General features: G+C 45.2%; 1 protein-coding gene across 3 annotated transcripts in view; it reads right to left on the minus strand.

The window, feature by feature from the left end:
* Nucleotides 1–486: 486 nt before the first annotated feature.
* The window catches only part of LSR (lipolysis stimulated lipoprotein receptor), a 28475-nt gene continuing 14224 nt past the window's right edge, over nt 487–14737 (minus strand). Inside the window, exons 4-10 of one of the 3 annotated variants that reach the window (XM_081961564.1) lie at nt 10681–10737; nt 8004–8150; nt 6030–6200; nt 4909–4968; nt 3654–3785; nt 2917–3536; nt 487–1806 (exon numbers count right to left, since the gene is read on the minus strand). In XM_081961564.1, coding sequence (XP_081817690.1) covers nt 1771–1806; nt 2917–3536; nt 3654–3785; nt 4909–4968; nt 6030–6200; nt 8004–8150; nt 10681–10737 — 1223 coding nt within the window. In that variant the 3' untranslated portion in view covers nt 487–1770. The remainder of the gene's footprint in view (nt 1807–2916; nt 3537–3653; nt 3786–4908; nt 4969–6029; nt 6201–8003; nt 8151–10680; nt 10738–14737) is intronic. The other 2 variants (XM_081961566.1, XM_081961565.1) reach the window with 2 other exon arrangements.

Raw genomic sequence — 14737 nt, forward strand, 5'->3', positions numbered from 1 at the left:
GTTTACCAGGATTGCTTCATTTACCATGATTTTGCATGGGTGTCAAACTGGCAGCACGCTGGCCGGGTGTGCCATGCGCACTCCAACGCCAGCTCCGCGAAGGGAAAAAAGATCACGAAACATCACGAAACATCACATGACAGCAACGTTTGACACCCGTGCTTTAATGGAATATCAAGATGACCTGGGAGAAGAGGGAAAGAGAAAAGACACACACCCCCCAAGTGTTTTTTTGGGCAGGGAAAGAAACTTAGGAAGGACACACACACACCAATTAATCAGGCAGTTAAAAATGGCGGCTGGAAGTTTGCACCATGAGACATTATTGCTTGCCAAGAATTAAATACAGGAGACCATTTTTTGTGTTGCTTTGTTGCTCACTGCAGCTTTGTTGCAGGCAGTTTCACCCTTATAAAATGCTACCAGCGTTTCTACACATATCTTTGAGAACACCTGTTTATGCTACAAATAATACCCAAGGCACCATTGAAAAATCTCGCTTTTTATTCACAAAACACATCCCTACATTGTGAAGGCATTGAAGAGTGAGGGTAGTCTTTGTTGTTTTTTTATGGCCATTCAACAAGATATGTAAAGGTAGCTGACCTGGCTGGTGAACACAAAGACATTCTGTGCTAGCAACTCATAGATTGTCCCATTGCGTTATAATTCTACACAAGAATTATTGCCTCCCGCTGGACAGTTCTAGAGTATCATCCATGTATATATTTTTTTCTCTCTGTAAAACTGCAACAGAGGACTTATGGACAAGTTCCGAGGAAAGATGAATGTAAGTCATCCAGCAATGCACAGGTGATGGTTTTCAAAAGAAACAGCAACTGCAGGAACCTGTTATTTATTAAAGTGAAAATAGCAGAACGAATCATTCACATTTTCTCATGTCCTCCAATATGGTGGGCAACTTTCAGAATGTATGTTTAGATGTCCAATATGCAACCTCACACATCTGGAAGATATAAGGGCTGGGAAGACTGGACTAAAAGACTAGTAACAGGAGGAATTTCAGTCCGCTCTGAAAATGCTGAACCTAGCCGACACATGTGCTCTGTTCATTTTTATTTTTCATTTCTGTAAAAACGTAATCTTTTTTTTAAAAAAAAACAAAAACAGAAATTGTAAAAAAAAAAAAGCTTGCTCGCTTATCACTTAAATATTTACAGCATCAGTAGTTTCATACTCGGATTCTAAAAAACCCTAAAATTATACACACGGTCACATTATTTAAGTAGCAAATGTGTTTAAAGAACTCCTTTAAAATCAGAATGAAAAAAGTATTACGTATAAATTCATCTTCTTTGGAATCCTCTTCACAATTACAGGGGGCAAAAAAAATAAAAGACAAGTTAGATGTCCATGGGGCGTTCGGTGAAATAAAGCAATTTCTTTCTGTCTGAACAGTATCCAGCGATCACATCTGAAATGATCCTCTTTCCAGAATAGCATTCAGAAACAGATAGCTCTGAAATTCAAAAGGGGCACCCAAAATGTATTTTTAAAATGTCTATAATACTACGAATCTGAAGGAATCTTGAAGGATCCTAGCCTGCCTCTGATGAAGATGAGCTCAGACATTGAGAGGTGACCCGGTGCAGTCAGCCTGGATTTTTTGATGGCTGCTCAGATCCAGCATAAATGCTGTGCCGTTTCATCTTTTATTCTCCTGAATAAAACTAATGCTGACACATGAAAAGTGTTCCTGTAGCCATTCAAAACACAGAATCTCTCATATTCCAGAAAGAGCAGAAAGAATTAAACAACCAAGCTTTCTCTGCTGACAGCATGATTCTGTAGGGGAAAGAGAAAATCACGGTTAATCATACCCATAAAATCTCCTCCAGTATCTTCAAAATTGTTTTAAGATTAACAACACAAGATTAAAAGTAAATACCACCCTGGCTACACGCACACAAACACACATTTTACAGATAGGCTCCAAGGTGCAAACATTGGCGTCTTGGATCAGGAACTCACTGAGACATAAAAAAGATATAAATAAATCAAATATAGGGGTGGGGGATGGACCCTTTGCTACAACAGTGATTGCTAATTTGATTTCAAAATATAGGGGTAATCCTATGAAATCATCTTGATTTATTCCATGCAGAAAATACTTTCAATTTGGTCTGTGGTTTGTCTGCTCCTGACTTATTCAACAAGGAATGACTGGGTAGGTTTACACTGCATTAAGCAGTGTAAATACAACCAAACACATGATAACGAAAGACAGTGCACAAACCATTCATACGCACTTCATAATAAAGTGAATATTTTGCTCAAAGGAACAACTATAAGCCTAATAACTATAAAGCCTTAGTAAGACCACACTTAGAATATGGCATCCAATTTTGGTCCCCACACTATAAAAAAGTTGTTGAGACTCATAGAAAGAGTGCAGAGAAGAGCAACCAAGATGATGAAGGGACTGGAGGCTACAACATACGATGAACGCTTGCAGGAACTGGGCATGGCTAGTCTAGTGAAGAGAAGGACCAGGGGAGACATGATAGCAGTGTTCCAATATTTGAGGAACTGCCACAGAGAGGAGGGGGTCAAGTTATTTTCCAAAGCACCTGAAGGCCAGACAAGGAATAATGGATGGAAACTGAACAAGGAGAGATTCAACCTGGAAATCAGGAGAAATTTTCTGATAGTGAGAACAATCAACCCATGGAACAGAAGTTGCCTTTGAAAGTTGTGGGAGCTTCATCACTGGAAGCTTTCAAGAAGAGACTGGACTGCCACCTGTCAGAAATGCTGTTTGGGCAGGGGGTTGGACTAGATGACCTACAAGGTCCCTTCCAACTGTTAATCTGTATCTAACTTCGCTTTATCCACAACATCTCCATTTATAAAGCATTACAATTGTCTGTCCTTCTCCCCATTTTTTAACCTCACCCTTCGCAGCTTTCGGTCATCCTTGCCGCGGGAAGACACAGATTCGGTCTCTGTGTACGGAGGCGGTGGAGGAGGAGGAAAGCCATTGCTATCTTCCTCCCGTTTTTTCCTGTGGCCGGATCTCCCATTGGAGGCGCTTCCGTGATCCAGGTCTTCACGGCTACCTGTCCTCTGCTTCTTCCGCAATGCTTCCTCCAGGAGCCGGTTATCATAATGGGTTCTCTCCAGATCCCGTAGGTCATCCCTACTTCGACTTCGGCGTCTGGCATAGCGCTCAGAGTCGTAACGGGACTCAGGGGAATAATCGCGGTGATGGCATTCGTTGTCTGAGCCGTGCTGGCCCCGACCTCTGTGCTGGGAAGGGCAGGAGTCCCGTTCATAGTCATCTAGAGCATCGACCGAGCGGGAACGCGGGCGTCGGCCATAGCTTCGTGGTGGGGAGTCCTCATAACGGTCACGCCAAGTGGCGAGGGGCAGCAAGCGCCGGTTCTCGTTGCTCCGTACACTTTCCAGGTCACTGATGGGAGACATGGCCTGGTCACGCAGCCTCCCCATGCCCTGCCGCAGCTCATAACGGCGATCGTCTTCATGAAGAGAACTTAATTCACTCATCACAGAGGCTGGAAAACAAGACAGAGAATGAATTATCTGCTCTCCTCCCGACAAGAAATGGCACTGCTGGGAAGGATCAACTGGGCACACTGCTTTTCCTACATAGAAGGACCTCAGCAAAGTACCTTTCTCAAGCCTCCCATTGGGCTGCCCTGGCCGAGTAGGGTCAAAGTTGGCCAGCTCCTTTTCCATGTAGTAGAGCACCCGCATGGAGTCATCCTGCTGGTTGGCTTGGATGCGATAGCCACTGCGTACAGCTGGGGAAGAGAGATCAGGAGCAGGCTTTAGGACATAGGCCGGTCATTTTTTATTTTTTATTTTTAAGGAGCCGTATGTCTTGGGGAGATGGCCAAGTAGGCCATCGCCTTTCCAACTGCCATTGAAATTGGAAGAGGAGGCAGGATCTTCTCTGCCGATTGCAATCCTCCTCTTGCGCTTTGCACCAAGCGCTGCTGGTTGCAGCAGATGCAACGGGTGGCATGAAGCACACGGGTGCCAGGAGATTTACCTCTTGCTTCAGTAACAAATTTAGAGTGAAACAAGAAAGCTCAAGGTTTGTAACGCTATAGACGAAGGGCGTGTGCATGTTCTCCCTTCCGTTAAGGGGGAAAGATCTTTCTGCTGGACTGAGAACTTATCGCCAAGACCCAAGGTTTGAAAAGTTCATCTTTTCAGCGCAAGGATCAGCCTGCCGGTGCCTAGCAAAATGTTGCAGTCACAGAGATTGCATGAATCTTTAAAAAAAAAATGCCTCAGGTTGCGTCTCTTCAAACAGTAGCTCTGCTTACAAGTGTTTGGGAGGGCTTTTGTTTAAAAGGAGCGTGGTTTAATTTTATGAAGCTTAGATGGATTGGACTTCCACCTTGGGTTATGCTAGGTAGAAATTCAACAAGCAGGAATCCTAACATAATTACGTGGCACCAATTAGAGAACAGCGGAGGATTTTTTTTTTTCTAAGCGGGAAGGGTAGATTTTAAAAATCCAGCTGCAAAGCTAGTGGAACTCCATAAGCCAGGGGTGTCCAAACTTGGGAACTTTAAGACTTGTGGACTTCAACTCCCAGAATTCCCCAGCCAGCCATGCTGGCTGGGGAATTCTGGGAGTTGAAGTCCACAAGTCTTAAAGTTCCCAAGTTTGGACACCCCTGCCATAAGCCAAGCACTACAACAGCTTTTCCCATTCTATGTGATAGGTAAGAAGAATTAGCATCACCCTCAGCTGCAAACAGCTGGGTCAGCCCAGTAAAGCAAGGTGATAATTATACTTCCTCCGCTGAACAAAATGTTGAATCATCAGTGTCAGCGGTTTTCCCACAACCAAGCATGCATGATCAGACAGAAGCACAATATCTAACTCGGTACTCCATTTCATGTTTCTCACCAGCATTTGCCACACTTTCTGTATCCCTCAGGAGAGGCACTTGGGAGCTGTGTCCACCAACTGTAATGCAATCAAAAGAAAGGAAAAGGTTTCCATAAAAGGGATAGCAATAGCAATTAAGACTTATATACCACTTTACAGTCCTCTCTAGGTGGTTTTACAGAATCAGCCTATTGCCCCCCCCCTCCCCCCCCCCCAATCTGGCTCCTCATTTGATCCACCTTGGAAGGATGGAAGGCTGAGTCAACCTTGAGCCTGGTGAGATTTGAATTGCCAAATTGCAGGTAGCCGGCAGTCGGCAGAAGTAGCCTGCAGTTCTGCATTCTAACCACTGTGCCACCATAGCTGAGTGACACATATACAACCAGTAGTAGGCAGGACAAACTGCCCCACGGCTGTATTTCTGAATCCTAGCAGTGGCCTGCAATACAACATTGTAAGCTATGCTTTCACTAAGCACATTACAGTACAAGCCATAAAATAAGTGGCCAGTTGGTCTAACTCTCTGCTTAACACAAGAGAACCAGAACACAACAAAAATCTGCTGACTGAAGATTTCCAAGGAGAGAGAGAGAATTCTTCCCTTCCCCCAATTTTCATCAACTGATTGCAATTGTCGAAGAGATCTAGCATTAGGGACAGCCAGAAAAGGCATCCAATTAGATTGAGGACAATCCAAAAGGAAATCGAAGATACAACTCAAAAGGGTAAACCTCAGAGTAGCACAAGATCTTTTAGACCAGGGGTGTCAAACACACACACGGTCCACAGGCCGGATCTGGCCCACGGAGCTATCCTGGAAAATGTAAGGCATCGCTTCAGCCCAGTCTCCCCAACGTGAAGAGGAAACATTGGGCTAGCTTGGCTTTGGCCCAGCCTACCCAGTGCAAAGAGGAAATATGCCAGCAGTTTGGGGAGTGGCGTCAAGCTGGCCATGCCCATCCAGTTGGCTACAGCCATCCAGTTGGCCCTGCCCACCTGCCCCCCCCCCAGAGGTCAACCACAGCCCTGATACAGCCCTCATTGAAATTGAGTTTGACACCCCTGTTTTAGACTGTTAATTCCACTAGCTGGGAACTAGTTGTGGAGCAACATAAATTCAGTGGAGACAAGCCACTTACCTGAGCTGGCTCGATCATAATCCACTCCATAACCATTGTACATTGGAGACATTGGACCCATAGGGATCATGGTGGCTGGGGGAGCTGTTTTCAACGGATTGCTGGAGGCATAAATACTTGGTGCATAAACACTGGGGACCCCAGATGTCGCAGCTTTCCCTGCCATATACACTGGGAAGACAAAAGGTTTCCATATAAAGCTCTGGTGTTTGCTTTTTAAGAGACGTTGCAAAGTGATCCGGCCCTGAAGAACACTGGCAGGGATTACAACCCACAGTTAAAGCCATTAACCTTGAGAATGTGATCCCTGGATAAAACTCGATTTCTTTGCAGCCTTCTAGGATTAATAATAGTGCTTCTTTTTTTCAGTTTAATGATCTTGGGTTGGAGGAGGAGAAGGAGGAGGACAGCGTGCTGGTAAGGGATGCAAGTAAGGAATCACAGAATATTGATCCTCTTTATGGGTAGTCCTTGCTTATGACCCGTCGGGCAACAATGGTTCGAAGTTGTGACAGCACTGAAAAAGGTGTCTTGCAGCCTCAGAGTTACAGCCATCACACCACCCTCACAGTCGTAATTGTGATTTGAGCGCTCGGCAACCAGCTCGCATTTCTAATCATCGCCACAATCTGTAGTCACGTGGTCATAATTCGAGACTTCCGACCAACAAAATCAACAGGGGAAGCCAGATTTGATTAACAACCCTGGTTTTTTTAAAAAATGCCCCTGAAATTGGGTCTGGTCATATGATGACTTGCTTAAAGCATCACATCATTTAGCGACCAGAATTCCAGAGTCCTAATTGCGATCATAAAGCAAGGACTCCCTTTATTTTAAACGTTCTTAGAGAGCCATTTTAAGCTTGGCTGCAAATTAAAGCGCCAGAAACAAAATAGCGTAGCTTTAGACACACCCTGTACACACCCAGTTTAGGAATCCATAGAGCCAGTCTGAACTCTGTTTATTGCTGTAGTTCTGAGTGGCAGGGCTTCTGTATACCCATCCCTCTCCAGCCATACCCTGCTAAGCATTTCCCCCTTAACTGTGGCCCTCTCCATATGCTAGAGTATCTTCCAAATCTCCAGCAGCCGGCAAGGGACTACAGGACTCCCAACCAACACAGCTGGAAGTCACCATGGTGAATATTTTGCTTGAATCAATACGAATATTGTATTTATTTCTTTTTGTTTTTCTACTTACAAGAAGAAGAACCTGTTCCTTGAGACCCAACCATTTTGCTTGAATAAATACAAATAATATATTCATTTCTTCATATTTCTTCTACTTACAAGAAGAACCTGTTCCTTGAGACCTGTTTTGACCTAGGCTTCCCAAGAGCATGAAGCAAACTCCTTGACTCGAAAAAAAAAAAGCCCTTTTATTAATTTACTGTGAATTCTGCTCATTCACATCCAGCAAAGTCTTTCAAGGGAAGATTTACAGTCACAGACCTTCTCTGACTTGGAGAGCTGCCAGGCAAAACCTGGCAAGGAGTCTCAGAGAATCACGAACCAATTAAGTGAACTAATTGTCTCCTGCAAACTCCACTCCCCTTTCGCTCCTCTTTTGTTTCCTCTGGGAGGGGCCATTCACCGTCCACCTGTGGGTTTACTCCCAAGTCTACCCCTGTTCTTTAGCTGTTCCCTTCGTCTGGCAGGTCTGCGCATGTGCACACTGGGAACAGGCTCCAGCTGTTCCTCTGCCTCACTGATGTCTGACTCCGAAGGCAGTTGATAACTGTCAGACGGCTCTGGCCCTCTCTCTGCCTCCGACCCAGAGCCCTCATCAGAGCCTTCCCCAGACTCCAGGCCTGGCCCATGTTCCTCCCCAACCCTCCTCACTGCCCGAATCTGCTGCCAGCTCTGATGGCCACTAGGGGGCCACAACAAGACCGGAACAACTACAGATGCTTTGAGAAGATCTGCTTAACCACTTGTAGGGAAAGTTGAAACAAGATCTGTAAAGGTAACTTACGTGCTTCGGGGCAGCAACATTTCTCTGGGCAACAAGGACATCGGAGGTAGCAGCAGCAGGTGTGGGGGCAGCACTGGCACCAACAGATTCCAAGGAGCAGGAAGACCAGAAAAAAGGCCAGCACAACCAAGACCACAAAGACCCAATCTAGGAAGAAACCATGGGAAGAAGCCCTCAGAGATACAACCAACGAATCCCATTGTATCGAGAGAGTCAGCTGTTCTATGTTTGTTAACATCTACCAAGCGTCTACAAAGATGGGGGAAACAATCCCAGCCTCTCACTAACCGCACTCCCCTTTGGTATCTAAACATTTAGTTTTAATTACCGTATTTTTCGGAGCATAAGACGCACTGGAGTATAAGACGCAGCAAGGTTTTGAAGAGGATTTTTTTTAAAAAAAAAAGGTTTTGCACTCTGCAAACCTCCCAAAAACGGCCTGTTTTTCACGGAAACGCGCCCGTTTCCCCAGCCCACCCCCCAAAAAAAGGCATGAATAACCTTTAGGGAGCTTGCAGAGTGCTCCCGGGGAGGGGGGGATATGAGCAAAAAACGGTCCATTTTTCGTTTTAAAAAAGGGCATGGACAGGTCCTGGGGACTGGGGGGGGGTAAAATTTCTGCCCTCCCCAGCCCCCAGGACGTCTCTAAAAGCTTCTTAAAGACTCTGCAGGGTCATTTTGGTGAAGGGGGCAGTGTTTTGGGCGGCAAAATATGCTGTATTCAGTGTATAAGACCCAGATTTACAGACTCTTTTTTGAGGGAAAAAGGTGCGCCTTATACTCCGAAAAATACGATATATGCACTGAGTGCTCTGACCTGGGGGGCTGCAGTGGAGGACACCCAAAAACATAGATACGGTTTCCAAAAATCCCCTCATTTGAGTCTGGCCAGTGGAGCAAACCCCAAATAAGGGAGTCCCCCTAGGGCAGGGGTCTCCAAACTTGGGAATTCCTCAGAGTTGAAGTCCACAATCCTTAAGGTTCCCATGGTTGGAGACCCCTGCCCTTGGCTTTAAGATAGCAGTCCTCGTTTAGCAAAGGATGGGCAGACTTCTGGCATGAACTGGTCTGTTCAGTTGGCCACGCCATTTCGGGTGCAATTTCTCCATTCCTCTTTATACAGGTAATCCTCGACTTACGACCACAATCGAGCCCAACGTTTCCGTTGCTAAGTGAGAGATTTGTTAAGTGACTTTTCCCCCTTTTTACGACCTTTCTTGTCTCGGCTGTTAAGTGAATCCCTGCAGTGGATCAGTTAGTAACCCGGTTGTTAAGTGAATCGGGGTTCCCCACTGATTTTGCTTATCAGAAGGTCGCAGAAGGGGGTCACATGATCTTGGGACCCAGCAACTGTCGTAAATACGAACCGGTTGCCGAGCATCTGAATTTTGATCACACGATCACGGGGCTGCTGGGAAGGTCGTTAAGTGTGAAAAATGGGTCACAAGTCACTTTTTTTCAGTACCGTTTAACTTCAAACGGTCCCTAAGAGAAACCGTTGTAAGTCGAGGACTACCCATACTGATTTTGCTTCCCTTAGACCAGGGGTGTCCAAACGTGAGAACTTTAAGACTTGTGGACTTCAACTCCTAGAATTCCCCAGCCAGCATGGCTGGCTGGGGAATTCTGGGAGTTGAAGTCCACAAGTCTTAAAAGTTCCCAAGTTTGGACACCCCTGCCTTAAACATATCCCTGTGATGGATAACACTGATTCTGAGCATTTCCCCCTCTTCCCCCTATTATTTGTAGATCACTGGACTTTATTATAGTTGACAATTTATACCGTGACAATGTGGAAAATCCCACCTACCATATACCTCTGGGGGATTTGAAAGAACATTTCTTCAAGCAGGGCCTATCAACCCCAACAAGGGAGACCCTTGACCTCAACTTACACAAAGCAGAAAGGTATCACCAAGGGGGCCATAGAACAAGGACAGAGGACTCAGGTGGATTTTCCAAATGAGGCGCTCCACCATATCCTGAGCTTGTCATGAACAATCAATACACGAAGGAAAGAGCATATAGCACTTAGCAATAGCACTTAGACTTATATACCGCTTTGCGGTGCTCTTACAGCTCTCCCTAAGCGGTTTACAGAGTCAGTCTCTTGCCCTCAACAATCTGGGTCCTCGTTTGACCCACCTCGGAAGGATGGAAGGCCGAGTCAACCTTGAGCCTGGTGAGATTCGAACTGCCGAATTGCAGTCAGCCGGCAGTCAGCAGAAGTAGCCTGCAGTACTGCACTCTGACCACTGCGCCACCACGGCTACATCCTAGCTTGCATGCCCAACATCACAGAAAGTGAGAGGTATGAAGCAGACTATGGACTGCATTTGTAACTCGGCCCAAAGCTTCACAGTACAATAACCCTTTGCTCTAAAGCCCACATTTTTGCAATGGTGCCAAGGGGCACATTTTTACAACGTGAGCGAGGAGAACAAAAAAAAAGACTGCAACAAGGTCACACAATAAAAAGAGAAAGGAAGACAGACAGACAAGACAGGCAAGCATTTCAGAATCCTTTGCATTCCAAGCGCTTCTACTTCTAACTTTGAGAAATCCAAGGAGAGGAGGTGCAAGGGGTGGGGGGTGGGAATTAAAATAATAGGGAGGGAGAGAAGTCAACCCTTTCCCCAACCACTTAGAAAGTAAGCATGGAAGAAAAAGGCAGTACCTTCCATTTGCCCTATCTGAAAGTCTGGCAAAAGCTCTGAGACACCGGGGGACTTGCCTACAGAACAAACAAAAACAGGAGAAAGTTACGAAGGCGTCTGGCTGACACAGAAGGCTTTCTGAGCTGGAGGTATAACTGAAGGGACGGGCTTCATGGAAGACATGGAAATCTAAATTCCATCCCGTCGCAGGAAAAGCTGCCCGGAGCTTTTATAAAGAGTTGGACAGGACTAGTTGGCAAGGCATTGACAGCAGGAGCAGCCAGCAAGGATGCTCGGCCCATTGCTTGACCTCACGTCCCTGCGCAGTCAGGCGATCGCAATTCAGGTGCTTAGCGGCCACCTCGCCATCGTGACATCGCGGCACCCTACAGTCACATGATCTCCGTTTGCAACTTTCACGGCTGGCTTCTGACAAGGGGAAGTTCGCAGACGGGCGTCAATGGGGTTCACGTGACCATCGGATGCTGCAATCTCGTTGGGAGTCACCTAAGGAGGGCGACTGGAACTGCCATCGTATGTTTGGGCAGTCGTATGACATCACGCTTCATGATTCTGTTGCTTAGCGAGGTAGTCCTCCGTCCCAATTACCGTTGTTAACCGAGGACCCCCTGTATCCTTTACAAGGAACTGCTCTTATACAGCACGGATACCATTAACACCGAGCCTAGTAGATTGACTTGATGCTTCCCTGGAATCCTCCTCCTCCTCTTTTATTGACCCCCCATAATCCCTTAAGGGGGGGAGAGTCTGGGCAACTGAATGCAGCTGAGTGTTTACTGGCCAGACGCCCTTCCTGTCGCCAATGCAGAGTTTTTTTTTTCCTCCAGCACATATATTCTCAGTGTGAGGACCCAAATATCTGCCTCTACCTAGGATCGAACTCACAGCCTCCTGATCATGAGGAGAGAGCTCCTCCTCTAGGCCGACACACCACTTTGATGCTTCCCTGGAATCCTCCGTGGAAATTAGTGGTAAAAGAGAGGCTGAAAAAGCCAAGGCCAAACTTCTGTGCCTGCACATCCGACACATGGTCAGTCCAGGAATTAAGTCAGCGATCTACAATTTGCACCCACATCCTTTCATGCATGGGTTCTCCTCTATCTCCCCACCGGTTTCCTTAGACGCTAAGAAAAACGGTGTCTCCGCTGTTCCGCACCAAGAGTTAAGAGTTCATGCCAATCTAATACAAACCATTCGAAATGTTCTCTGCAATCTATCAACCTTCTGGCCACCTCCGCTGCACAACGCAGCCCTCTCAATTATTTAGCGAGTCAATTTGGCTGGTCCGTAATGATTATACCCCAAGACAATTTTTCCGTTCTCTTTTTTAATATTGCTTTCAAACCTTTCAAACAAACTGGCCCCAGGGAAGAGCACGGAGAAAACGCTCTCTTCCTGCCGCAATGGGTTATCTCCACACAAGCAAGGCATGATCCTTTCAGCAGAGAAACAACGAACGTTTAAGCTTATGGCTTTCATCTTCAAGATATGAGGAAAGCTTAAAAGGTGACAAGCCGTGTGCTTATGTAGAGCATTGCCAAGTGCCTCTAAGTCAAGAAAAAGAAGGTGCGTATGCACATATACACACCCTTACTGAGCAGTATGTTTGAAAGATTTCCCTTCCCAGATAAGGCCATGCATATATATATATATATATATATATATATGTATATGTATATGTATATGTATATGTAGATGTAGATGTAGATGTAGATGTATGTATTTGTGTTACAACCCCTGGTATACCCAAATATGGGAGGGAGCTCACTACTCCCCCTTTCTGTCATTCGGCTCATCACATAGGACCATCCAGGCAGAAAACCATATTTTTATTTTTAATGTTGCCTTTTTATATTTGTGTTGTGTTTGTGCTGATATTTATTTATCAGCACAAACACAACACACACACACACACACACACATATATATAGTTTGAACAATTTATCCTGGCACTACCAGGTACACCATCTATCACAGCTCCCAGCAAGGAGTTGGGCAGAAACAGGAAATGACAGTCGGTCTTTGGAGACTCTGGTATCTGAAGGGAAACAGCCCCCCGCACGGCTGTTAACACGAAGCCCAAACTCAAGACAATAATCCTGTGTGCATCAAGGCTACCCCCCGGGTGCACAAGCTTCTGCTGGGTCTGCTCCCTCTAGCGGGAGGTACACACAATTCTCCAGGGAGCATGTTGATGACAACATTACAAAGGTGTGGGAGGAAAATCAGGTCACCCAGCACCAGCCAGGATGTTAGAAGCCACGTAGGGTCACACCCATAAAAATGGATGGTTTTTAAAAAAATCAAAACCATCAGATTTTTTAAAAATTTAAATCGGATTTTTTTAAAATCAAATTTATTTTAATAAAATGCTTTTGGAGTAAAAATCTATCTAAACCCAGTTTTCTATTTGAGATATATGAATAATTTAGTTTATTCAGCATGAAATGGAGCTAAGTTGTGTAGCACGAGGCTGCATATTCTGCAGGATTTACATTTCGGGTCAACTCATTCAGCAAATCCAAGCTCTGCAAGCTAAATAGGAAACCTTCATTGTGTTTGCAAATGTTAATGTAATGCAAATGTAAACCTAGTTTAACAGAAAGAAGGACTAGGGGAGACATGATAGCAGTGTTCCAATATCTCAGGGGTTGCCACAAAGAAGAGGGAGTCAAAGTATTCTCCAAGGCACCTGAGGGTAGAACAAGAAGCAATGGGTGGAAACTAATCAAGAAGAGAAACAACTTAGAACTGAGGAGAGATTTCCTGACAGTTAGAACAATTAATCAGTGGAACAGCTTGCCTCCAGAAGTTGTGAATGCCCCAACACTGGAAGTCTTTAAGAAGATGTTGGGTAGCCATTTGTCTGGAACGGTATAGGGTTTCCTGCCTAGGCAGGGGGTTGGACTAGAAGACCTCCAAGGTCCCTTCCAACTCTGCTATTGTATTATTATTATTATTAAAGATTCTAACTACCAGCAAGAATGAGTCCTGACGTTTAAAGAGCACCTGTCCTTTCAGATCTTTCATGGCAGTACCTGTTAACGGGCATCCACTCACCTGCTGCCCGCCATGTCCCTCACCTGGTTGCGTCACTGCCGCATCACCCGTCATCCCGTTAAAGTGAATGGGACTGTTGGTGAGTCAGAGGAGGAGCCGCTGCGGGACAGAGATCACAGGTGCCCTTTTAAAAGTATGATTTAAATCCAATTGATTTAAATCAAACCTTTTTACTAGTGATTTAAACCGAAGTGATCTAAATCAAATCTACCCTGGTCATACCAATGAGCCCAGCATCCAACAATCCATAGCGGCCAGCCAGATGTTACAGAGAAGCTTACTGTAAATGTAGGACACTCAATAGCTCTCCCTTGCTTTATAGCTTCAATACGACGTATATACAGTTGTTATGCATGGAGATTTCCTACAGCTAACCTGGTGAGAAATTATACATAGTCCTTTTCTACTCTGTTAATTTATCCAATCCTGCTTCTAGCTTTCTTCTACCAGGTGTGTTATTTGTATCATCTGTGAGCAGAGGGCCTTCTTCGTTTGGGTAACCTGTTATGATAATGGCATAATATGGACTTTAAAATATGTTCTAGAATTACTGTTTCAGCTCTATGTACCGCATCCAAGAGATTCAAACATAATGCAGAAGATAAACTAAAAGATGGAAGTGGATTTTCAGTGCCATGTTTAAGAGCATCATTTTAAGAGAAGGCCTTGGAGGAAGAGGCTAAAGACAGTTGTCAGCATTTCTATTGATTTTTTGGATAAATAACAAGGAAGCTTTTAGAGGAGTGTTTCCCAACCTTGGCAACTTTAAATTGTGACGACTTCAATGCCCAGAATCCCCTAACCAGCATGCTGGCTGGGGGATTCTGGGCGTTGAAGTCGTCACAGTTTAAAGTTGCCAAGGTTGAGAAATATTTTCCTGGAATGTCTGGATGAGAAGACAATTGCCATGTTGGCTGACATTTAAAGACAGCTGCATCTGAACTTTTCTTGGGGGAAAGTGCCTGGTTCTGAAGCAGACCATAATACCCCATTTTT

This window comes from Natrix helvetica (genome assembly GCF_964273705.1).
Source record: "Natrix helvetica genome assembly, chromosome: 9".
NCBI classification, from domain to species: Eukaryota; Metazoa; Chordata; class Lepidosauria; order Squamata; family Natricidae; genus Natrix; species Natrix helvetica.